This window comes from Schistocerca nitens, chromosome 4, assembly GCF_023898315.1.
Source record: "Schistocerca nitens isolate TAMUIC-IGC-003100 chromosome 4, iqSchNite1.1, whole genome shotgun sequence".
Classification (NCBI taxonomy): Eukaryota; Metazoa; Arthropoda; class Insecta; order Orthoptera; family Acrididae; genus Schistocerca; species Schistocerca nitens.
Window position 1 is genome coordinate 869,588,409 of NC_064617.1, and position 26,403 is coordinate 869,614,811.

Below are 26,403 nucleotides of genomic sequence, written 5' to 3' on the forward strand. Positions count from 1 at the left end.
AAGTCATGCAAATTACCTTGGAACAGGCATAGCTGTCATGTGAAGTGCAGTGTAAAGCCACACATACATCAAATGAATCTGGAAAGCATGTGAGTAAAGGCTCTATTAGATGGTAAAACGTAACCAGATCCAGAAGCACAGCATGTTTTACATTTTTGGAGGTGATAACTTCGCTGCAGAAAGTCTTGTGTCGCTACCAGATGTACACCAATTAATCTGTTAACAACAAATGTTTATTTGTCACAACTTTACAGGCACCAGAACATGCCAGCTAGTACTCCAACCGCTCTCCTCTCAAGCCTTTTTGACAAGGTGTATTTTTATATCTTTTAACAATTACATTCTTTGACATTGTTATGTTATTTCATGTTTGATGTTACAATTGCAATAAGTTAACCCAGCAAATTCTGACATTACGGAGTTTTAGTAGAAATTAAAACGAGTACAATGATATTTACGAAATTAATGATCTTTTACAAGTGCAATTTTGAAACATACAAACAATTAACAATTAAGTTCTTATTATTCAGTCCAGAACATTCTCGAATATCTTTCCATAATTTAATTAATTATGTGATTTTATGAAACAGTTCTGAGCTGGTAATATTTCTACAATGTTAAAATTACCATTCAAACGTTCCAAAGGGCTTTTTTCAACATTTGAAGGCTAAAATGCGGAACAGTTACGTACAACCCAAAAGATTTAAATCATATTACAAAAGATTAATGAATCATTCTTCTAACATTATTTGTGATACAAACTGTCTTTCTAAGACAGGATATGTCTCCATCTTCTCTAGTTTTCATAATATGTGGACATTGCACAGAATTTCTCTAAAGAATGTTCCAGAAACATTAATTACAAGTTTAATTACAGATTTTTAGTGGGTGATTTCTGTAAGAATATGTTGTCCTGCCTTTCAAAGATACACAAATGTTAAGCTTTTCCAAAATTAATGGTTTACACAGTTAATTTGCATTATGCTAAACAATGAATTTTTACAAATTGAATTATAATTACAAAACTGAATGAAAAAGGTTACTAACATTTATCCATTATTACCACGGATTCCAGAACTTTTTCTTTCTCTTCAAAACATCCCAAAATTCATAGCAATGTGGTAATGACTTATCCTGACTGTACATTACTTTACCTGATTAAAAACATACATTAATTAGTCTGTGACACAGTCTAACATTTTTGTTACCACTATTTCACACTGTTGCAGTAGGTTACCTCATTCATTAATTGTCCTTATACACTACCCATATCTGTTTTAGTGTGTATCGCATACTATGAAACCTGCTGTATTGGGTACTCCACATGACCCAGTACAGCCTGTTTCATTACACAACCCCCCCCCCCCCTCCCGTCATCACTTTCACATGAAATACGGAAGGGATGGTGTCCCTAATTTACAAACCCAAACAAAAATAATATTTTTTTTACATATCTTTGGCATCACCTTTTCTTGAGGAATGGTGTCTTCTTTCTTGAAGACTGGTGTCGTCTTTCTTGAAGACTGGTACACCTTAGCGGCACACTCTAATTTTCAGTCCCTATCTGATACTTGGCATGGCTTTCTTGTACACTGCTGGCTACCATAGGCTGCAATAGCACAGTCCGCTATTAGTACACAGTGTACAGTCATCAAGTCTAGTTAGGAATGAGTGAAGGACGGTTTACTCTTTTGTGGATAGGTTGTCAAGAACGAAACAGGTTCACAGAAATTTTTACATGTAATTGCACAAAGTTTGAATTATTCTAAAAGATTTGTTTAAAAGTAAGATTAATTTAAAGAATTTCTTAAAGCTAAGGGAGGATCATGATAGAAGGTTGTATACATGGAAGAACCCTGGAGATACTAATAGGTATCAGATAGATTATATAATGGCAAGACAGAGATTTAGGAACCAGGTTTTAAATTGTAAGACATTTCCAGGGGCAGATGTGGACTCTGACCACAATCTATTGGTTATGACCTGTAGATTAAAACTGAAGAAACTGCAAAAAGGTGGGAATTTAAGGAGATGGGACCTGGATAAACTGACTAAACCAGAGGTTGTACAGAGTTTCAGGGAGAGCATAAGGGAACAATTGACAGGAATGGGGGAAAGAAATACAGTAGAAGAAGAATGGGTAGCTTTGAGGGATGAAGTAGTGAAGGCAGCAGAGGATCAAGTAGGTAAAAAGACGAGGGCTAGTAGAAATCCTTGGGTAACAGAAGAAATATTGAATTTAATTGATGAAAGGAGAAAATATAAAAATGCAGTAAATGAAGCAGGCAAAAAGGAATACAAACGTCTCAAAAATGAGATCGACAGGAAGTGCAAAATGGCTAAGCAGGGATGGCTAGAGGACAAATGTAAGGATGTAGAGGCTTATCTCACTAGGGGTAAGATAGATACTGCCTACAGGAAAATTAAAGAGACCTTTGGAGATAAGAGAACCACTTGTATGAACATCAAGAGCTCAGATGGAAACCCAGTTCTAAGCAAAGAAGGGAAAGCAGAAAGGTGGAAGGAGTATTTAGAGGGTCTATACAAGGGCGATGTACTTGAGGACAATATTATGGAAATGGAAGAGGATGTAGATGAAGATGAAATGGGAGATACTATACTGCGTGAAGAGTTTGACAGAGCACTGAAAGACCTGAGTCGAAACAAGGCCCCCGGAGTAGACAACATTCCATCGGAACTACTGACGGCCTTGGGAGAGCCAGTCATGACAAAACTCTACCATCTGGTGAGCAAGATGTATGAAACAGGCGAAATACCCTCAGACTTCAAGAAGAATATAATAATTCCAATCCCAAAGAAAGCAGGTGTTGACAGATGTGAGAATTACCGAACAATCAGTTTAATAAGCCACAGCTGCAAAATACTAACACGAATTCTTTACAGACGAATGGAAAAACTAGTAGAAGCCGACCTCGGGGAAGATCAGTTTGGATTCCGGAGAAATACTGGAACACGTGAGGCAATACTGACCTTACGACTTATCTTAGAAAATAGAGTAAGGAAAGGCAAACCTACTTTTTAGTATATGTAGACTTAGAGAAAGCTTTTGACAATGTTGACTGGAATACTCTCTTTCAAATTCTAAAGGTGGCAGGGGTAAAATACAGGGAGCGAAAGGCTATTTACAATTTGTACAGAAACCAGGTGGCAGTTATAAGAGTCGAGGGACATGAAAGGGAAGCAGTGGTTGGGAAGGGAGTGAGACAGGGTTGTAGCCTCTCCCCAGTGTTATTCAATCTGTATATTGAGCAAGCAGTAAAGGAAACAAAAGAAAAATTCGGAGTAGGTATTAAAATCCATGGAGAAGAAATAAACACTTTGAGGTTCGCTGATGACATTGTAATCCTGTCAGAGACAGCAAAGGACTTGGAAGAGCAGTTGAACGGAATGGATGGTGTCTTGAAGGGAGGATATAAGATGAACATCAACAAAAGCAAAACGAGGATATTGGAATGTAGTCGAATTAAGTCAGGTGATGTTGAGGGTATTAGATTAGGAAATGAGACACTTAAAGTAGTAAAAGAGTTTTGCTATTTGGGGAGCAAAATAACTGATGATGGTCAAAGTAGAGAGGATATAAAATGTAGACTGGCAATGGCAAGGAAAGCGTTTCTGAAGAAGAGAAATTTGTTAACATCGAGTATGGATTTGGGTGTCAGGAAGTCATTTCTGAAAGTATTTGTATGGAGTGTAGAGAATAGAAGCTTTCGAAATGTGGTGCTACAGAAGAATGCTGAAGATTAGATGGGTAGATCACATAACTAATGAGGAGGTACTGAATAGGATTGGGGAGAAGACGAGTTTGTGGCACAACTTGACCAGAAGAAGGGATCAGTTGGTAGGACAGGTTCTGAGGCATCAAGGGATCACCAATTTAGTATTGGAGGGCAGCGTGGAGGGTAAAAATCGTAGGGGGAGACCAAGAGATGAATACACTAAGCAGATTCAGAAGGATGTAGGTTGCAGTAGGTACTGGGAGATGAATAAGCTTGCACAGGATAGAGTAGCATGGAGAGCTGCATCAAACCAGTCTCAGGACTGAAGACCACAACAACAACAACAAGAGAGGATAGATTGACAGTTGGAGAAAATTGATTATACAGGATAACAGAATAAGTGTAAGATGCAATGCTAGCATATGAAAATGAAACATGGCAATTGCCCAGCTAGGGGACCCAGTGTTCACCAAACATTTAGCATACAAAGAATTTATGCTCCCCTGAGGAACAAATATATATAACATAACATAGTATACAATATATCCTGGTAAAAATACATCATGAAAGCATTTAAAATTTCTACAAACGTCTATTATAAAATATTTCTTACATTTTTTAATATAATTTCAGTTTGGTCACATTTCCTAGGCCAAACAGTCCGCCAGAACTTGGATAGACTAGACGGTAAGCATTCAGATGTGGGCTGTCTTGAATTCTGAAAGGTCCAATGTATATGTCAAAAAACTTTTTTAATTCACCACCGATCACTTTAGATTTCTCTTGTGTTTTACCAAGGACTAAGTCATCAATTTTAAATTGTGTAGGATTCAATCTTTTGTCATGTCTACATTTCTTTATGTCACCTTGAGATTTCATGGTTTTTCTTACAATTTCCTCTCTCTCTTGAGTTCTTAATGGTTTGCAGACTGGGAAATCAATGAAATCACTAATTGGATGTGGTGGTTTGCTATTCTACTGTATTCCATAAGGTGAAAAACCTGTTGAGGAATGCTGCAGGCTGTTCATAGCATCTTAGAGTTTCTCAACATAGTCAATCCAGTTACCATGATTAGTATTACAGTATGTTCTAAAGAATCACCCAATTTCTCTCATGTATCTCTCCGAAGGGTTTCCTGATGGATGATAGGCTGAAATAAGAATGTGGTTTATCCTTTCATCTTCAATAAAATCTTTCCATGGTCCAGAAGTAATTTGAGTCCCACTATATGATAAAATTTTCTGAGGTTTTCCTACCCTGCTAGAATAGTCCCCTCTGATTTTTGAAATAATGCTCTTACTGTTTGCTTTGTGAAGAAGGTATAACTTAATGAATTTTGAAAACACATCCACCCTAACAAGTATAGCAATAACCTCTTTTGGTCTTCGGTAATGCTCCTTGTAAGTCCACAGCAACTAACTCATGTTGTTCTTTTGGCAACATGTTCTGCCTCAATCCTCTACTAGTTTGGTTGGATACTTTTACTCTTTGGCACCTGTCACAACCTGTCAAAATTCTTCTAACTCTCCCGGCTATATTGTTAAATTATACATTCTCTTGGATTTTTTCTTCAGCAATCTGTTGAGACTTGGAACATTCAAAGCTTGGGTACTAATGAATTTTTGGTAGTAACTGTACATCCCAAAAAATGACTTCTGTTGTTTCTTGGTTTTAGAAATTGGGAATTTCACAATTGCCTCAAGTCTTTCAGAGTCTAGCAAAATACTCTCCTCAGAAATGCTGTGGCCCAGAAACTTCATTTTTTTCACAGCAAACTTACATTTAGATAGTTTAAGTGACATTCCCCCTCCCCATTCCTTAATCTATTGCAAACCTCCCTCAAAGTATTAATATGTTCCTCCCAGGTTTCTCCAGTAATCAAAATGTCATCTACATAGACAGTTAATTTTGACAAAAGTTCTTTTCCCAAAAGGAAGGAAAGAGCTCTAATGAATTCTGGTACTGAAACATTAAGGCCAAACGGTACTACACAATACTGGTAACATGTTCCCCCATACAAAAAGGTAGTATACTTTCTGGAATCATTTTCTGATTCTTCTTGGTGAAATCCTGAAGTGAGATGTAAACTAGCCATGTATTTCATTCTTTCATATTTATGAAGTAACTCCTCTATGTTCTCTGGATGATCAGTTTCTCTATCCAGATACTTATTTAGGTGTCTTGAATCAAGCACGAGCCTAACACTACCATCATGTTTTGCTACCACTACCAATGGGTTGTTGTATTGGCTCTTACTTCTCTCAATGATGCCCCACTCTTCCATCTTTTGAAGTTCCTTTTCTAGATCTTTTCTTTTTGCAATAGGTACCTCATATGGCTTTATGAAGAAAGGCTCATGTAGTTTTAATCTGAGTTTATACTGATAGTCCTTTTTTAACCAGGTCTGTCATCAAAAACATCATAGTAATTCCACAATAATTCTTCTAATTCTACCTTCTGTTCTTGGTTCAGTTCATCTGATTCACCTAATTTTTCTTGAACTATGTCTCCATAATCTCCATCATCATAATCTTCAGTAATTTCCTCTACACAATAACCCCTGTCTTTAGAAAAGATAACTTCCCTAATTTCAATTCCCCTATCAGCACAGTTTTGAATTGACATGTCAGTGCTGGCTGGATCTTACCCCTGTCTTAGGGTAATTGAAGATAAATAATCTGTTTCCCCAGTCAAATGCTGCTTTAGCTTTCAATATCCAGTCCATGCCTAACAGTACATTCTCATTCAGATCACTTATTACAAGACATTCTTGAGTAAACTGTACATCATTTACACTGAAAGTTGACAACACTTGTCTATTAATAATTTTGCTCAGCCTACCGGTAGCTCCTCTAATTTTTATTCCAACATCTGGTAATTCAGTAAAATCAGAATCATGCTTAATTATATCTTTTAATTTGCTTGAGAAGGCGCTAATAAGGTTCCCTGTGCCAATCAAACAAAATCCTTCCCAACCTACAGCTTTAATTTTTATGTAGGGACTGCCAATAGTAGTTTTCCCTGTCTCTGTGTTCCTCATACAAAAGATCTTCAATTATCTCATCAAACCTCTGTTCCATGTTCATGTTTTCTTTACTAGGCAATACCTTCCTCAAACATATACTAGAATTTACTGTAATTTTTGAGTTATTATTTACCTCACACATGTTTTGACTAGTATCTTGTCTGACAATTTCATTTGGCTTAGAAGAAGAAGAAGAAGAAGAAGAAGTTGGTTCACAAATTTCCTTTAATTTGATCTTAACTTCACTGTCATCTTAATCTTAAATTTGTCCCAAACAGATTTCAAAATAATCTCAGACACATTGGCACAATCAACCCCCTGTCTCCTGATGTATTACTAAGCTGAACTGATACAAACTGATTCTCATGTGGCATGTCATCAGAGTTCCTGGCACTGCTATTCTCAACAATATTACTAATAACATCCTCCTTGACTTCCACATATAATATTCCATCCAATTCACTTTTAAAATCTTCTAGCACATAATCATCATAATCCCTAACATCAATTTCATCATCATCATCATCATCATCATTACCTGAGCTTACACTACAAACACTATTAACATCACCAACATCACTCACAATAACATTTTCACTAACCACATCCACATGAACATCAGACTTTCCAGAAACTTCATTAGAAACATCATTATGACAACTTACATCTAAAGCATCACCACACATAAGTTTGCACCACCCAAGCGATCGGCTGATTATTCCCAGTAGCCTGCGTCTGCACATATTGTACAGGCTGGCCATACGCTACTCGCCCATTGTAATTGTTTTTGCTAAATTTTTGCCCATTTGTTTTATATCTACCTTTGTATTTACAGCTTTCTCCATTGCTGTTGTGATTACCATTACCATTACCATTACCATTACCATAGGTCTGTGTGGGGTAAGGTTGCCATCTGTGTTGTACTACGAATCCATTGTTTACTTGTTGGTCCATAAGTCTCTGTGTTGCTATTGGTATATTAACAGTCTTTGGTTGTACTGGTCTCTCTTTGTATATTAAATCTGTTGAGTCCAGTACAGATAGAAGTATTCAATGTCATGTTCTGGGATAGTAATTAATTTTTCCCTAATGTGGCAGGAAGACAGTTCTTTAAAATTTTCAGCACATCTACTTGAGATACTAGGTTCGTCCAGTATCTGGTTTTATTCAAATATTTTTCAAAATACCCCCTTATGCTGCCATACTTGCTACTGAACGGAGCTGGGTTGAATACTTCACATCTGAGCCTCTCTTGTACAGTCTATAATCCATAGCAGAATGTCACCGTGTGTGTATCCAACAATAAATATAATTTTCTGGGCTTCAGTCCAGGTACGCAGTAAAACATTTTGTGTGAAATGCTCTGATAAAGACCACAGGGTGTGTTCTTTTCCCTTCAGAAGTAAATATTGGAAATTGTTGATGATTAAGTAATCCATCATCTGCAGGTAATGTTGACAAACATGCCACACTGTCAGTGACAGGTGTGTTTATGTTCGTTTGTGGGGTAGCGCACGGCAAGTGTGCTTGCTCGACAGGTGCAACTGCTGGCAAGCATTGTTGCATTGTGTTACCTTCGCTATTTTCCTTTGACGGGCCAACCCCATATTGTGGGTAACCAGTGAAGGTATCAAACTTCTCTAAAAGCCCAAGTTTGTTTTCTGTCATATGTTGTTTTGGAATGTCAGTAGTTTTGGCAATACTGCCTTGTAACCTTTCGTCTGTTTCATTTAAACCCAAGTCTATTTTAGCTAGAAGTTTACTTTCCTTCTCTTTTAGAGCTTCTTCAACAGTATCTACATAAATTTTGCATTCTGACACTACCTTTTCAGCAAGGGTGCTGCCCTTATCCAGCATCCCGATTTCAGCTTTTCAGTTATTTCACATCTGTACATAACTTTCTCACTCTCTCTCTCTCTCTCTCTTTCTTAGGGGGGGGGGGGGCAAATTCTGCCTCTAAACTTAACTGATCTACTCTTAGATTCAACTTGCATATTTCTTTAGATAGGTTTTTGCATATGTCTTGCAGCTCACTTACTACGTTCGTGACATTTTTTACCAATGCATCCACTCGGAATTGAGTCTCCTGAATTTGAGAATATGCTTCACTAAGATTTTGTAACTCACCCTCAAGTTGTTCTTGTTTACAATCTACAGATGTTACTTTTTCCGGTAATGTATTTATATTGCGGGACATGTTGGTAATTATTTCTTGTTTTAGTTGATTACTGAGCTCTGTGAACTTACCAGATAATTCATTGTGTATAGTTTGCTCACCTCACTGAACCATTGACTAATAATGTCCTTGAAATCGTTAAATGCCTGATTTTGCTGTGAAAACTGTTGTCCTATATTTTCCTGAAGTTCCTGTTGTTTTGTAAGCTGTTGTGTTATTAACTGCATGAGTTGTGTCAAATTGTGGGTGTCACTAGTGTTAACATTGCTGTTTTGAACTTTTTCCTGCTCTTGCGTTCATGACATAGTGAGCAAATAGTCAGAGGAAATTTCGCTGTCACACGCTTCAGTTTCACTGTTTTGAAAAATGTTTCCCAGTGAGAACTGAGCAAGTGTCATAAAAGTGACATCATGATTAGTTACATTACCAGTGTCATCATTTTTTAATAGTGTGACACCAACCTGGTTGTTTTGGTAGCCATTGGCCAATTCAAGAGGTGGCAGGTTACTTTCAGCTGTTGCCAAGCTTGGATTTCCGCCATCTTGGCATATTGCATTTTGCAATGAATTTTCAACAATGGCCATTTCCTTTGGCTCCATTGTGAACAGTGTTTGATAAAATAATGAAAAAAAAAAAGTTGTTCAAAAACAAAATTTTGTTTGTATTGGTAGCTTTCAATTACATCAGATTTATATGCGTAGTCATTAATGAATCTGATTGTGCTCTGATACAACCTTACAGAATTTGAATGAATTATTTTGAATTTTAATGTTGGCTTTACACAAGTTTTCTTCTTTCCTATAGAAACACACTTTCCATAAAGAATATTAATTGGAAGGAAAAGAGATTATTTACTGTGAGAGAGATGGTGCCAAGTGTGGCCATATAAGCATACAGCATAGCAGCTTCCTACCTTAACCGCTGAAATCCGCGTTCCTGGCACATCTCATGTGTAGGCATTATTTAGTTTTAATTTGCTCCTTCAAGTTGTTAATAGTTCCAATCTCACAGACCTGTAAGCAATGCAACAAAGGCCTCATTAGTTTCTTCTAACGATAAAATGGAGCATTTATCTTCAAAAAATATATCTCAACAATTGAGAGATCTGTTAACAAAGATGATGTGACTTACCAAACGAAAGCACTGGCATGTTGATAGACACACAAACAAACACAAACATACACACAAAATTCAAGCTTTCACAACCAACGGTTGCTTCGTCAGGAAAGAGGGAAGGAGAGGGAAAGACGAAAGGATGTGGGTTTTAAGGGAGAGGGTAAGGAGTCATTCCAATCCCTGAAGCAGAAAGACTTACCTTAGGAGGAAAAAAGGACAGGTATACACACACACACACACACACACACACACACAGACATATACACAGACACAAGCAGACATTTGTAAAGGCAAAGTGTTTCGGCAGAGATGTCAGTCAAGGCGGAAGTACAGAGGCAAAGATGTTGTTGAATGGTAGGTGAGGTATGAGCGGCGGCAACTTGAAATTAGCGGATGTTGAGGCCTGGTGGGTAAAGAGAAGAGAGAATATACTGAAGGGCAAGTTCCCATCTCCGGAGTTCTGACAGGTTGGTGTTAGTGGGAAGTATCCAGATAACCTGGACGGTGTAACACTGTGCCAAGATGTGCTGGCCGTGCACCAAGGCATGTTTAGCCACAGGATGATCCTCATTACCAACAAACACTGTCTGCCTGTGTCCATTCATGCGAATGGACAGTTTGTTGCTGGTCATTCCCACATAGAAAGCTTCACAGTGTAGGCAGGTCAGATGGTAAATCACGTGGGTGCTTTCTCACGTGGCTCTGCCTTTGATCGTGTACATCTTCCGGGTTACAGGACTGGAGTAGGTAGTGGTGGGAGGGTGCATGGGACAGGTTTTACACCGGGAGCGGTTACAAGGGTAGGAGCCAGAGGGTAGGGAAGGTGGTTTGGGGATTTCATAGGGATGAACTAAGAGGTTATGAAGGTTAGGTGGACGGCGGAAAGACACTCTTGGTGGAGTGGGGAGGATTTCATGAAAGATGGATCTCATTTCAGGGCAGGATTTGAGGAAGTCGTATCCCTGCTGGAGAGCCACATTCAGAGTCTGATCCAGTCCCGGAAAGTATCCTGTCACAAGTGGGGCACTTTTGGGGTTCTTCTGTGGGAGGCTCTGGGTTTGAGGGGATGAGGAAGTGGCTCTGGTAATTTGCTTCTGTACCATGTCAGGAGGGTAGTTGCGGGATGCGAAAGCTGTTTTCAGGTTGTTGGTGTAATGGTTCAGGGATTCTGGACTGGAGCAGATTCGTTTGGCATGAAGACCTAGGCTGTAGGGAAGGGACTGTTTGATGTGGAATGGGTGGCAGCTGTCATAATGGAGGTACTGTTGCTTTTTGGTGGGTTTGATGTGGACGGACGTGTGGAGCTGGCCATTGGACAGATGGAGGTCAACGTCAAGGAAAGTGGCATGGGATTTGGAGTAGGACCAGGTGAATCTATTGGAACCAAAGGAGTTGAGGTTGGAGAGGAAATTCTGGAGTTCTTCTTCTCTGTGAGTCCAGATCATGAAGATGGCATCAATAAATCTGTACCAAACTATGGGTTGGCAGGCCTGGGTAACCAATAAGGCTTCCTCTAAGCGACCCATAAATAGGTTGGCGTACGAGGGGGCCATCCTGGTACGCATGGCTGTTCCCTTTAATTGTTGGTATGTCTGGCCTTCGAAAGTGAAGAAGTTGTGAGTCAGGATGAAGCTGGCTAAGGTAATGAGGAAAGAGGTTTTAGGTAGGGTGGCAGGAGATCGGCATGAAAGGAAGTGCTCCATCGCAGCGAGGCCCTGGACGTGTGGAATATTTGTGTATAAGGAAGTGGTATCAATGGTTACAAGGATGGTTTCCGGGGGTAACAGATTGGGTAAGGATTCCAGGCGTTCAAGAAAGTGGTTGATGTCTTTGATGAAGGATGGGAGACTGCATGTAATGAGTTGATGGTGTTGATCTACGTAGGTAGAGATACATTCTGTGGGGGGCTTGGTAACCAGCTACAATGGGGCGGCCGGGATGATTGGGTTTGTGAATTTTAGGAAGAAGGTAGAAGGTAGGGGTGCGGGGTGTCTGTAGGGTCAGGAGGTTGATGGAGTCAGGTGAAACGTTTTGTAGGGGGTCTAAGGTTCTGAGGATTCCTTGAAGCTCTGCCGGACATCAGGAATGGGATTACCTTGGCAAACTTTGTATGTAGTGTTGTCTGAAAGCTGACGCAGTCCCTCAGCCACATACTCCCGACGATCAAGTACCACGGTCGTGGAACCCTTGTCCGCCGGAAGAATGACGATGGATCGGTCAGCCTTCAGATCACGGATAGCCTGGGCTTCAGCAGTGGTGATGTTGGGAGTAGGATTAAGGTTTTTTTAAGAAGGATTGAGAGGCAAGGCTGGAAGTGAGAAATTCCTGGAAGGTTTGTAGAGGGTGATTCTGAGGAAGAGGAGGTGGGTCCCGCTGTGACGGAGGACGGAACTGTTCCAGGAAGGGTTCAATTTGGATAGTGTCTTGGGGAGTTGGATCATTAGGAGTAGGATTAGGATCATTTTTCTTCGTGGCAAAGTGATACTTCCAGCTGAGAGTACGAGTGTAGGACAGTAAATCTTTGACGAGGGCTGTTTGGTTGAATCTGGGAGTAGGGCTGAAGGTGAGGCCTTTGGATAGGACAGAGGTTTCGGATTGGGAGAGAGGTTAGGAGGAAAGGTTAACTACTGAATTAGGGTGTTGTGGTTCCAGATTGTGTTGATTAGAATTTTGAGGTTTTGGGGGGAGTGGAGCTGGAAGTTGGAGATTGAATAGATGGGAGAGACTTGGGTCTGTGTGCAATGAGAGGAGGTTGAGGTTTGCTGGAAAGGTTGTGAAGGGTGAGTGAGTTGCCTTTTCGGAGGTGGGAAACCAGGAGATTGGATAGTTTTTTTGACGTGGAGGGTGGCATGCTGTTCTAATTTGTGGTTGGCCTGTAGGAGGATGCTCTGAACAGCCGGTGCGGATGTGGGAGAGGAAAGATTGAGGACTTTTATTAAGGATAGGAGTTGACAGGTGTGTTCATTGGCTGAGTTGATGTGTAGGTGAAGGATTAGGTGGGTGAGGGCAATGGATTGTTCAGTTTGGAACTGGTATAGGGACTGATGGAAAGAAAGGTTGCAGCCAGAGATGGGAACTTTAAGTGTGAGGCCTTTGGGGGTAATTCCAAATGTCAGACAAGCCTGAGTAAATAAAATATGGGAGCGTAATTTGGCTAGGGCGAAGGCATGCTTGCGGAGGGAATGTAGATAAAACTTAATGGGGTCGTTGTGGGGATGTTGTGAGGGTGACATGGTATTAGAAGGTGGAAAGTGTAACATGAGGCTGAAATGAAAATGAAAATAAAAATATATGGGGAGAGATAAAGGTAACTAGAAAGCAACTGAAGATAAGGTGTGAAAAAATTCGAAAAAGTGTTGGTTAAAGCTGAGCTATGTTGATTCTGTGGTGAACTTGGGTTGGTAAACAACGATGTGCACAAAGGTTAGGTGGTTGTGTTGCCGCAAAAACACGTTAAAGGGTGAAGAAATTTGGGAAAATTTCGAAAAAACTGCGTGTAAATGTATTAAAAGGAGTGGTTTTGTGGTGGCAGATTATGAAAATCAGGCTAACAATTGTCTGCCGAAGAAATAATGACGTTATATATATATATATATATATATATATATATATATATATATATATATATATATATAACAGAGGGAAACATTCCACGTGGAAAAAATATATCTAAAAAGAAAGAAAGTGATGAGACTTACCAAACAAAAGCGCTGGCAGGTCGATAGACTCACAAACAAACACAAACATACACACAAAATTCTAGCTTTCGCAACAAACTGTTGCCTCATCAGGAAAGAGGGAAGGAGAGGGAAAGACGAAAGGATGTGGGTTTTAAGGGAGAGGGTAAGGAGTCATTCCAATCCCGGGAGCGGAAAGACTTACCTTAGGGGGAAAAAAGGACGGGTATACACTCGCACACACACACATATCCATCCGCATATACACAGACACAAGCAGACATTTGTAAAGGCCAATGTCTGCTTGTGTCTGTGTATATGCGGATGGATATGTGTGTGTGTGCGAGTGTATACCCGTCCTTTTTTCCCCCTAAGGTAAGTCTTTCCGCTCCCGAGATTGGAATGACTCCTTACCCTCTCCCTTAAAACCCACTTCCTTTCATCTTTCCCTCTCCTTCCCTCTTTCCTGACGAAGCAACCGTTTGTTGCGAAAGCTAGAATTTTGTGTGTATGTTTGTGTTTGTTTGTGTGTCTATTGACCTGCCAGCGCTTTTTTATATATATATATATATATATATATATATATATATATATATATATATATATATATATAAACAAAGATGATGTGACTTACCGAACGAAAGCGCTGGCAGGTCGATAGACACACAAATTTCGTTCGGTAAGTCACATCATCTTTGTTTTTAGATATATTTTTCCCACGTGGAATGTTTCCCTAAACTGAATAAAAATTTGCTGCTTAAATAATAAAAAGGAAAATTTTGAAAGAGTGATTGAAAATATATTGGAAAGTACACATATCCTTAATGAATTTTAACTGTCACTAATATAAACAGACCTTCAATATTCAATACATTTATTCAAATTTAAATTTATGTACTTCTTTTTCTTGTTACTGTGCATAGAGCTTGGTATGACAATACTGGTTCTGGATCGCTCCCCTTCTGCTCATGCAAATTATTCTTGTCTGTTTCGATCCTCTAGATGCAGGATTCTCGGCATGTTGCAGAGAGATGAACAGACGGGTATCATTGCTGGGAATGTACGAATAAACTTTGGTATCTTGATAACTTTCTTTATTACTTTCTAATGAACAATTGGTATACACACTTATGAACAATACCAATGCGGCGGAACTTGTCACACGTCCACCCGCTACCACTTAGAGACAGACAGATGAATCTAGAGCAATTAAAAAATTGAAGAGCATCTCTCTACCTCTTTTGTTTCTTTCTATGGCAAGGTTATCTATGGAATGAAATCATTAGTTTTTTTTACGCCGCTGTACTAGAATGGGAAACATGGGTTTCCTCTGCACTTTAGTTTCAATGCGGCCCTCTATTAGACCATTTACTCACCTGCTCTCCAGGTTCATTCAACGTACATGTAGCTCTACGCTGTGTTTTGCCTTGCGGCTATGACTGTTTCAAGGTGTTTCCCATGACTTCATTTGCCTGTGCTGCCGCCCCCCCCCCCCCCCCTTATTTTTCCATTCATAAATTTTCAGTGGTTTTGTGCCTTAAAGTTCGACCTTTAGTTTTGTTCCAGTGTAATTTGTGAGACGGTTCTTCCTTTAGATGGTTTTGTACCATTATTCCATCAAATCAAAATTCATTGTAGTTTCTCGATCCCTCTTGAAGACAGTTCTGTATTTCCTTGAAGGTCATGCCTTCTTTTTAATAGTTATCTTCAACCACCTGGATTTTATTTCAATTCCAGTAATTACAGATAAAACTATATTACTGTTTGCCTAATACCTTTGTTAAAAAATCACTCTTGCTTAAGTAAGTATAATCTTTCTGCTCCAAAGATGCTGAATTTGGTGCTTAATTTAACCTGCTAAACTTCCAAATTATGGAGTAAATTATCATAGCATACACTTCTGAAATTTCTTGTAATGAGTAAGTTTTTTCTATCGTTGTAAACATTGCCAGTCTCTGAGCACCTAAAATTCTTAAGTTGTTTAGGACCATCCTATACAGTTTTCTTAGTGTCATATAAAATATAGTTATTTTCATTTCTATTTCCATTTGTTTTCTTCTGGAAGGAAGTGCCAACTACAAAAGTATTTATTTTTGGCAAATTTTGATAATGCAAGACCTTTATCATATCTGGTAATTATCCTGCCCAAAATTTCCCATTGTCCCACTTTTGCTCTGAAAATGCTCCATTATTATTTTTTAGTAATGTTTCCTGTAACTCTTTGCAGAATTATTCTACCTCATCAAGTGATTGTGAATATTTTGGTGCAGTCCTTAACAAAATTACTCACAGGTGTATATCTCTCTCTTTAAATCACCATTTTATGGAATAATTACAAGCAATGTAAGACTTCAGGTCACTCAGTTTGGTCCAGAAAGGTGTCTATTATTTAAGAGTATACTTTTTCAAGCACTTTCCAGCAACCATAAGAAGTTTAGCCAGTAATAAAGCACAATTTAAGAAAACCCTAAGGAATTTATTGGCAGCCAATTATTACTCTACTGATGAATTTAGCAGAACCAAATGATTTATTTGTTATTTAACTGTATCACATGTTATGAATGTAGCAAGCTCCCAATTATTCATGTTAATGTGCAACCAAGACTGTACTGATAGAAAAAATCCTCAGTTAACATGAGCATCAGTCTGGGAAGCTAAAGTTTGCAGGCACGTCCTTCCAGTAAAGTAAAGTTTCATCACTGTTGCAAATCTGTTCTGGGAGAAATCTGTTATGTTCAATGTAATTGTAGAATTTGCTTCAAAAAGTATTAGCTGCATTTTGTCAGCACCAAGTTTCTCAGCCTGAACAGCAATTTCTCAAATCCTGTAGTGATGTTCATTAAATATAGCAAGCCATCCTAATGAACTGTTAAATTCTCCTTGAGTATTTAGAGTTTTATGGACCTCTTTTCTTTTCTCTATTACCATCAGACTTTATGTGGAGGTGTCTTCTACTTGAACCACAAGTTTCATGTAAAGATGAACTTTGCAAGCCTGTATACTGTGATGGGTCCCGTTTGGCTTTCAGCTTTGGTTTCAGAACTTAACAGATTGTCTTTTTATTCTCTCTCTGTTTGTATGCCTATTCCTTAATTCTGGCAAAGTTATATTGCAGATTCTCACTTTCCTAAGTTTTGTATAACTTCTAAATTCTTCTTGAATGTTAGAACAACACATTTGCATTTACTTGCCATCTTCCTGGAACATGTAAACCATCTGTAACTTCATCAACAACAAAAATATAATACAGTTCCATATTCAATATCAGTTATACTTTTTAGGAGCTATATAACATTATAGAGACAAGTCGGCAGCTGGAAAATTATGATAAACAGTGCACTCCTCCTGTTTAACAGTTTGCCTTCATTTTGTGTCAAAACAGAACAAGAATTCTGATGGGGACTGTTTCAGAAGAAAACTTGAATCAGTTTCTTTTACTAACAGCTTTAAGTGAGTTGAAAATCTTCAACCTTCAGTTTTTAGGGGAAGGAGTAGGCAAACACATAGACTGTAATTTGGCCATGGACATGTTACAAAGGGTAGAGTCCCTCCATTTATCTGAAGATGAAATGAGAAACACTGTAAAAATACTTCAGCAATGTCCAAGAATGGGACAGGCCCGCATTATCTTCTGATGGTGAAACTTGAATCTCTTACATTCTTAACAAAAATATTCATTGTAATAATTAGGCTTTATTTTTTAACAATCACCAAACTATCCACAGATAATACACAAACCTGATAATCCTCAGCCAGATAATCGTGATCATCCTGCACTTTGCAATACTCAATTTCGCCAGATGAATGTTATCTGCGTAAGTAAGCCTTAAAAACAGTTACTTTTTTTGTATGTTCTATGGCATTAATTTATTTATTTAACCAGTTTTCAGCTTACAACGCCATTCTCAGAATTTAACAGACTTTTGTTGTCAAAAAATAACAACAATGGAAATTCCTGGATGGAATAATACATAAAATGAAGGAAAGGCAACCAATCGCTTATAGCTGACTGATGTGTGGCACATAGAAGCACTCAACAGAATACAGTATCTACACTATCGTTTGGGCTCTCACTCTTTTTCTAGCAACAGTAAACACATTCACATACACAACCACACAGACACCAAATCAGTCACACCTGCAGCCATGCTGCCTTTTCTGAAGTTAAGTGTGTAATGCATCACTAACTTGGGCATTTTTCTGGAGATATTGAAATAAGCCATTGTCAAATCACTCTATAAGAAACATGATAAGAGAGATGTCAGTAACTACTGATCATTTAACCGTGGATATCATTTTCCAAAGTTTTTGAGTGATGCATTCTAGAATAGTTTCATGCCTGAGGAACAATAATATCTTTTGCAAATTGCAGTTTTAATTTAAAACAAGTTGCTCACCTGAGAATGTCATTTGCACATTCACTCACCAAAATTTACAATCATTAAATAACAAAATAGCACTTTTTTGTATTTTCTGTGAATCACAGTGCTCTGTGAGATATACCAATGTTTTATTGATTTGATGGTGTAGCCAACAAATGGATGTTGTCATATGTAATGAAAAGAATGCAAAGAGTTGCACTTAATAATTCAAAAAATGTAAGCAGGGGAAGTTCTTCTCATAGGTGAAATAAGTTACTCAGCTCCATAAGTCTCAATCTCAAGTCTGGTATTATTTCTCATATATGTAAACGACTTTCTATCTAATATACAACAAGCAAAATTAATTATTTTTGCAGATGACACTAGTACATACATACACCAACAGAAGAAATAGTAAATACTATAATGTTCTTGAAAGTATTGTTCTGTGGCTATCTGCAAACATTTCCATACTCATTTTCAAAAAGAAACAACATATTCAGGTCTGCACATCTAGTGGTACGTACTACACCAATGATATGTGTAAGATATGGTGAGGAAATAATAACTAAAGTCGAAACTTCAAAAAAGTTTTGTTGTCCATATTGATGAGCATTTCAAGGGGTGGCGGGGGGGAGGGAGGGGGGGGGGGAGCGGGACATCATGAAACTCCTCAAACAACTCAGTTCAGTCATGTTTACACTTAGAATTATTGCAAATCTTGGGTCAAACAAATCAATAAGTTGGCATATCTTCCATATTCTCCTTCAATAATGTATTGGATAATGTTCTGGAGTAACACATTTTAAGGTATGTCTAAATTGCTCAGAAATGTGCTGTAAGAATAATATGTGGTGCTCACCAAAAACCATCCTTAAAACAGCTGTTTAAGGAGTTTTGATTACTGCTTCACGGTATATTTAGTGCCTCGTGAAGTTTGTTGTAAACAGTCCACTGCACTTCAAAGGGATCAACAATGTATATAACTACAATGCAGAAGACAAAAAATGAAATTACTCCACATTAGTAATATCTGAAGTGCAAAAAGGATTTGTATAATGCTGTTGCCAAAATTTTTAATCATCTACCCATTGATATAAAATCTCTGACAGACAGCAGAGTTAAATTTGAAAACAAACTGAAAAAGTTTATCCTTGGTGACTGCTTGTGAGCTGTAGAAGAATTTCTGTTATTGTAATGTGTAAAATGTGGTGGTAGAAATTACTGATTCACATCTGTAGTTAAAAAGAAAACTTGTAACTGGCCAGCATGTAGCCATATTTACATATGAATGTATAATGGCTCTTTTCACAACATTACAATTAATGCAGTGCAAATGATCCATGGAGCATGAAAGTAACTGACAAGCCTTAAAGTATGGGAGAGGACACATTATTTACCAATGTCATCTCCCTACCATGTACTTTTCTTTGTTCCACTGTCAAATGTTGAATGAGAAAAGAAGTAGCACTCTGTACAAGATGTAATTTCTCTGTTTTTTTGTATTAGAGAAATTCAGACCTACTTTTTCAGACCATTTCATTCGCCTTGCAGGTTGCAGAACTGAAGGCAGAACGACGACGACAAGCATCTGCGGCTTTTGAGGCCTTTGAGCACACACAGAGCATGAAGGAGGCCTTGCAGGAATTGTTGCAGTTTAAAGAACAATACATTTCAAAGGTATGTAAACAGATATGTTCTCCACATCTGCTCCAACACCTCTAACTTGCATGGAGTGACACAAGAGATGTTTATGTTGTCAGGATGCATGATTTAATCATCATCATCGTTTAAGACTGATTATGCCTTTGAGCGTTCAGTCTGGAGCATAGGTCCCCTTATAAAATTCCTCCATGATCCCCTATTCAGTGCTAACATTGGTGCCTCTTCTGATGTTAAACCTATTACTTCAAAATCATTCTTAACCGAATCCAGGTACCTTCTCCTAGGTCTGCCCCGACTCCTCCTACCCTCTACTGCTGAACCCATGAGTCTCTTGGGTAACCTTATTTCTCCCATGCGTGTAACATGACCCCACCATCTAAGCCTGTTTGCCCTGACTGCTACATCTATAGAGTTCATTCCCAGTTTTTCTTTGATTTCCTCATTGTGGACACCCTCCTGCCATTATTCCCATCTACTAGTACCTGCAATCATCCTAGCTACTTTTATATCCGTAACCTCAACCTTGTTGATAAGGTAACCTGAATCCACCCAGCTTTCGCTCCCATACAACAAAGTTGGTCGAAAGATTGAACGGTGCACAGATAACTTAGTCTTGGTACTGACTTCCTTCTTGCAGAAGAGAGTATATCATAGCTGAGCACTCACTGCATTAGTTTTGCTACACCTCGCTTCCAGTTCTTTCACTATGTTGCCACCCTGTGAGAATATGCATCCTGAATCAACTAATCACACTAAAAGGGGGGTTAGCCCTATTAGTGGTTTGTTCTTTTTGTCGCCTTTTACGACTGGCAGAACATACCGGAGGCCTATTCTTTTCCCGGGCTTTCACAGGGTTTATTATTATTATTATTATTATTATTATTATTCTTTACTTTCTCAGACGTTAAGTCTGGTTAAAAATGAAAAGTGACGCGGACCTCGATCAGGTGTCACTTCCTTTTAACTGTATGGTATGTGTTATATTGCATTTAGGAACTTTCGGGTAATTGAACATGTATCAATAATTACTGATTTCTGTAGTTGTATATATACGTTTGGATGTAGCTGTATTGCATTGATGTACTGGTGGATATTGTGTGGTATGACTCCTGTAGTTGACAGTATAATTGGTATAATGTCAACTTTATCCTGATGCCACATGTCCTTGACTTCCTCAGCCAGTTGGATGTATTTTTCAATTTTTTTCTCCTGTTTTCTTTTGTATATTTGTTGTATTGGGTATGGATATTTCGATTAGTTGTGTTAATTTCTTCTTTTTATTGGTGAGTATGATGTCAGGTTTGTTATGTGGCGTTGTTTTATCTGTTATAATGGTTCTGTTCCAGTATAATTTGTATTCATCATTCTCCAGTACATTTTGTGGTGCATACTTGTATGTAGGAACGTGTTGTTTTATAAGTTTATGTTGTAAGGCAAGCTGTTGATGTATTATTTTTGCGACATTGTCATGTCTTCTGGGGTATTCTGTATTTGCTAGTATTGTACATCCGCTTGTGATGTGATCTACTGTTTCTATTTGTTGTTTACAAAGTCTGCATTTATCTGTTGTGGTATTGGGATCTTTAATAATATGCTTGCTGTAATATCTGGTGTTTATTGTTTGATCCTGTATTGCAATCATGAATCCTTCTGTCTCACTGTATATATTGCCTTTCCTTAGCCATGTGTTGGATGCGTCTTGATCGATGTGTGGCTGTGTTAGATGATACGGGTGCTTGCCATGAAGTGTTTTCTTTTTCCAATTTACTTTCTTCGTATCTGTTGAAGTTATGTGATCTAAAGGGTTGTAGAAGTGGTTATGAAATTGTAGTGGTGTAGCCGATGTATTTATATGAGTGATTGCTTTGTGTATTTTGCTAGTTTCTGCGCGTTCTAGAAAGAATTTTCTTAAATTGTCTACCTGTCCATAATGTAGGTTTTTTATGTCGATGAATCCCCTTCCTCCTTCCTTTCTGCTTAATGTGAATCTTTCTGTTGCTGAATGTATGTGATGTATTCTATATTTGTGGCATTGTGAACGTGTAAGTGTATTTAGTGCTTCTAGGTCTGTGTTACTCCATTTCACTACTCCAAATGAGTAGGTCAATATTGGTATAGCATAAGTATTTATAGCTTTTGTCTTGTTTCTTGCTGTCAAATCTGTTTTCAGTATTTTTGTTAGTCTTTGTCTATATTTTTCTTTTAGTTCTTCCCTAATATTTGTATTATCTATTCCTATTTTTTGTCTGTATCCTAGGTATTTATAGGCATCTGTCTTTTCCATCGCTTCTATGCAGTCGCTGTGGTTATCAAGTATGTAATCTTCTTGTTTGGTGTGTTTTCCCTTGACTATGCTATTTTTCTTACATTTGTCTGTTCCAAAAGCCATATTTATATCATTGCTGAATACTTCTGTTATCTTTAATAATTGGTTGAGTTGTTGATTGGTTGCTGCCAGTAGTTTTAGATCGTCCATGTATAGCAAATGTGTGATTTTGTGTGGGTATGTTCCAGTAATATTATATCCATAATTTGAATTATTTAGCATGTTGGATAGTGGGTTCAGAGCAAGACAGAACCAGAAAGGACTTAATGAGTCTCCTTGGTATATTCCATGCTTAATCTGTATTGGCTGTGATGTGATATTATCTGAATTTGTTTGGATATTAAGTGTGGTTTTCCAGTTTTTCATTACTATGTTTAGGAACTGTATCAATTTAGGATCTACTTTGTATATTTCCAATATTTGTAGTAACCATGAGTGGGGTACACTATCAAAAGCTTTTTGGTAATCAATGTATGCGTAGTGTAGAGACCTTTGTTTAGTTTTAGCTTGATATGTCACCTCTGCATCTATTATCAGTTGCTCTTTATATCCTCGCGCTCCTTTGCAGCAGCCTTTTTGTTCTTCATTTATAATTTTGTTCTGTGTTGTATGTGTCATTAATTTCTGTTTAATGACTGAAGTTAATATTTTGTAGATTGTTGGTAGGCATGTTATGGGGCGATATTTAGCTGGGTTTGCTGTGTCTGCTTGATCTTTAGGTTTCAGATAAGTTATTCCATGTGTAAGTGTATCAGGGAATATGTATGGGTCTGCAATGTAACTGTTAAATAATTTAGTTAGATGTGAATGTGTTGAGGTGAACTTCTTTAACCAGAAATTTGCTATTTTATCATTTCCAGGGGCTTTCCAATTGTGCGTAGAATTAATTGCTCGGGTGACTTCATGTTGCAAAATTATCACTTCAGGCATTTGTGGTATCATCTTGTTTGTATCTGTTTCTGCTTGTATCCACCGTGCATGCCTGTTATGTTGTACCGGGTTTGACCATATGTTGCTCCAGAAGTGTTCCATGTCTCTTATGTTTGGTGGATTGTCTATTTTTATGTGTGTGTTATCTATTGTTTGGTAAAATTTCTTTTGGTTTGTGTTGAATGTTTGGTTTTGTTTCCTTCTATTTTCACTTTTTTTGTATCTTCTAAGTCATTTCGCCAAAGCTTGTAATTTTTGCTTCTTTTCATCTTATTGCTCTATTGCTTCTTGTTGTGAGATTTTACCTAACCTTTTTCGTTTTTTGTCTGATATTTCATTTCTTATAAATTGTGTTAGCTGTCCGATGTCTTTTCTCAGTTTTTCTATTCTGATCTGTAGCCTGTGTTGCCATGCTGGTTTTGTGGGTTTCTTCTGTGTGTTGGTTGGTTCTGATATCTGCCTAGTGTGTATATTTAGTGTAGTGAGTGCTCCTACATAAACCAGTAGTTGTAACTCTTCCATAGTTGTGTATTCATTTATTTTGTTGTGTATGATTGTGTTGATAGTTTTTATTGTTGTTTCGACTTGTGGGTTATTTGGTGGTCTATGCAAGAATGGTCTAATGTCTGTATTTGTGTCTTTGTATTCTATATATGTTAGCTGAAATTTTTCTTCTATATCTAGCATCTGTGTCACTTTGTGTTCTATTTGTGCTTGTTCTGGTGGCTGTCTTAAGATTTCGTTTTCCTCTGATTGTTTAATTGGTGCGTGTTGTTCTTTGTTTGTTTGCTCTGGGATGTTTGAGTCTATTACTGTATTTTCTTCTTCTTCTGATTGCACATTATTTTGTTCCAGTATTTGTTGTACTTGTTGTTTGATGTTTTCTAATTCTGACTGGGGTATCCTGTTATTTTTGATTATTACACGGATCTGATCAGCTAGTCGTTGTTCTGTTAAAAATTTTAATTCTGGGTATCTGGTAATAAATGTTGTGTATACTTGTGATCTGTATCCAGTTGTGTTGGTTCCTAGGTTTGTTGCTTGGTAATAACAGAACATGAGGTGTCGATTAACTTCATCTAACCATCTCATCCTCTGTCTTTGTTTTCCTTCTAGGGTGGTTGCAGGAAGCATATCCTGCAAAACACCTCTATTTGGATTTAAATCATTTTCCAGTTGGCTAGCAGTGTCGTTACCATTGTGGGCGGGCATAGGATTCAAGCGTCGTCCCCGACCATGACGGCGCTTGTCCGAGGCTTCTTTAGTTCTGTCCTGAACCAACTAATCACACTAAATGGGGGTTAGCCCTATTAGTGGTTTGTTCTTTTCGTCGCCTTTTACGACTGGCAGAACATACCGGAGGCCTATTCTTTTCCCGGGCCTCCACGGGGATTATTATTGTTATTATTATTATTATTATTATTATTATTATTGTTATGCTGTCTATTAAAATCACCTGTTCTTTGTTTATGGTGAAATTTTACCACAATTTGACGTGTCTCCCGTACCCGCATCAAGTGACTTAGATTATGTACATTATGAGACAAATAAACACAATTCACTTACGTACACACGCCTCCATGGCTACATTATCCTGACTGATTACATTCTTAATCTTGTTTTCAAATGTCTCAATTATTTGGTAAGTTATTATATTTACTCTGTTCATTATTCATATTGCACTGAGGACATCTTGTGACAGTCCTTTATCAAAGAAAATGTTGATTACTGATATATATTGTTTCACACATTATTTTATCTGGCAGTTTGTGTCATTCAACGAGAAGTATCAGGATTTCAGTCATGTGCAAGTAATTCACAACATATGACATGCTGAAGCAACATTATGATGATAGTGTGACACTAGGAAGTTGGATCCCTTTAGATACATTGTTGTTTGTGCCTTGTACAGAGTTGCAGTTTATGGCTACTTTCTTACACTGTTGGAATTAATTTATGATCATTTGGGAAATTCACGCATAATGTCATACATCTGTATTTGGTATATGCCCCTGCTTATGTTACCCATAGTACATCAAACACATCTGCCTTCCCTAGAATGGCTACAGAATTAAACAGTAGTTGTACCTTCTGACAGTGTTATTTCCATTGTAAAAATGATGGAACTACCATTATGTATTCAGTGGTTACTGTTACTTACAAATAAAAACAGTAGAGAATAGAGTCTCAACTGTTTAATAAGAGTTCTCTCAATTATAAGCTGGTTCCATCAGTATTTTACTAGAACTTATATATACTCATATTTTATATTATATTTGTAGGCTGACCAGCGAGAGAAAAGAGCAATAAGCAACAAATGCTCTCTTAATGTCCGCCAGAAACCTGAAGATGGCCGTATTGATGTGCTCATGGTGATGGATCCACCAAATACTGAACCTTCTGCATGTAATTAGTGGTACTTTCATAGCAAGCATTGTATACATTGAGAGGCAGTGTAGATAACTGTTAACATCTTATCACACTACTGTTTATTTGTATTAGTTTCTCTTGATCTGACTACATGTAACATTTTTTTCAAAAATTAAGGTAATATTGCAGACCAGAATAAAAGCTTATATTGTTGTGTAATAAGTAAGTTTGATTTTTCTGTAAATAAAGTCCATGAGAGAACTTCATGTTTTCTATTCATAATAACATTTCAGTTGCACCGGAAGTATCATAAAACAAAAAATAATTTCATCCTGGATCATTCTCCCCAATTTAAAGTGCAGTTTGATTCATTTATCATCATCATCATCATCATAATCATCATCTGCATCAATTACAACAACAATTTCAATACACATTAAAATAAAAAAATACATGTTTGAATTAGAAACAGTTTTGGTTGTAAATGCAGTTGCTGTACCAGACAGCTTAATGGAGTGGAAGATATTTTACAAAGTACACATGTGCAATTATTTACACTGTATAAACATTGAACTGTACAGACTACACACAAATGTCAGAAGACTCAATACTGTATTTGCACATACCTTCTCCAGTCCAGTATCTGTTAAGCTGTATCCACTCCTCCCTGAGATGCTGAAGGAACTAAACATGTAGATTCTTAATACGTTCATGGTTCTGGGTTTTCGTGACTTGTTATGTTTCCAATCAGCGTCCCTGTTGGATCTAGTAGAGAGCATTTGGATTCTGGTTTGAGGCACTTGCTAGGCATTGACAGTACATCTTTGTGACTAAGGTTGATTTATTTTTAGATGCTTGCTGGCAAAGGTTGTAGAAAGCCACCTGTTGCCGAAGGTGAAATGGACAGATGTCTAATAGTATTGATAGCTAGCACATAAGTGTAGATCTTACTGCACCATTAATGGTTCTCATGGCTGCATTCAAATGAACATCAACTATCTTCACATAGCACTGCGGAG

General features: G+C 37.8%; 1 protein-coding gene and 1 long non-coding RNA gene across 2 annotated transcripts in view; one reads left to right on the plus strand and one right to left on the minus strand.

Annotated features, from left to right (window-relative positions):
• Positions 1 to 25,645, plus strand: part of LOC126253349 (uncharacterized) — an 80,977-nt gene extending 55,332 nt beyond the window's left edge. The window contains exons 5-6 of the mRNA XM_049954619.1: positions 19,648 to 19,773; positions 25,297 to 25,645. Of these exons, the coding sequence (XP_049810576.1) occupies positions 19,648 to 19,773; positions 25,297 to 25,428 (258 nt within the window). The 3' untranslated portion in view covers positions 25,429 to 25,645. The remainder of the gene's footprint in view (positions 1 to 19,647; positions 19,774 to 25,296) is intronic.
• Positions 1,430 to 26,224, minus strand: LOC126253350 (uncharacterized). Its single transcript, XR_007545944.1, has 3 exons — positions 26,011 to 26,224; positions 9,853 to 9,952; positions 1,430 to 1,609 (listed from the first exon to the last, which is right to left on the minus strand). It is a non-coding gene; the product is annotated as an uncharacterized LOC126253350 (long non-coding RNA).
• Between the last annotated feature and the right edge of the window lie 179 nt (positions 26,225 to 26,403).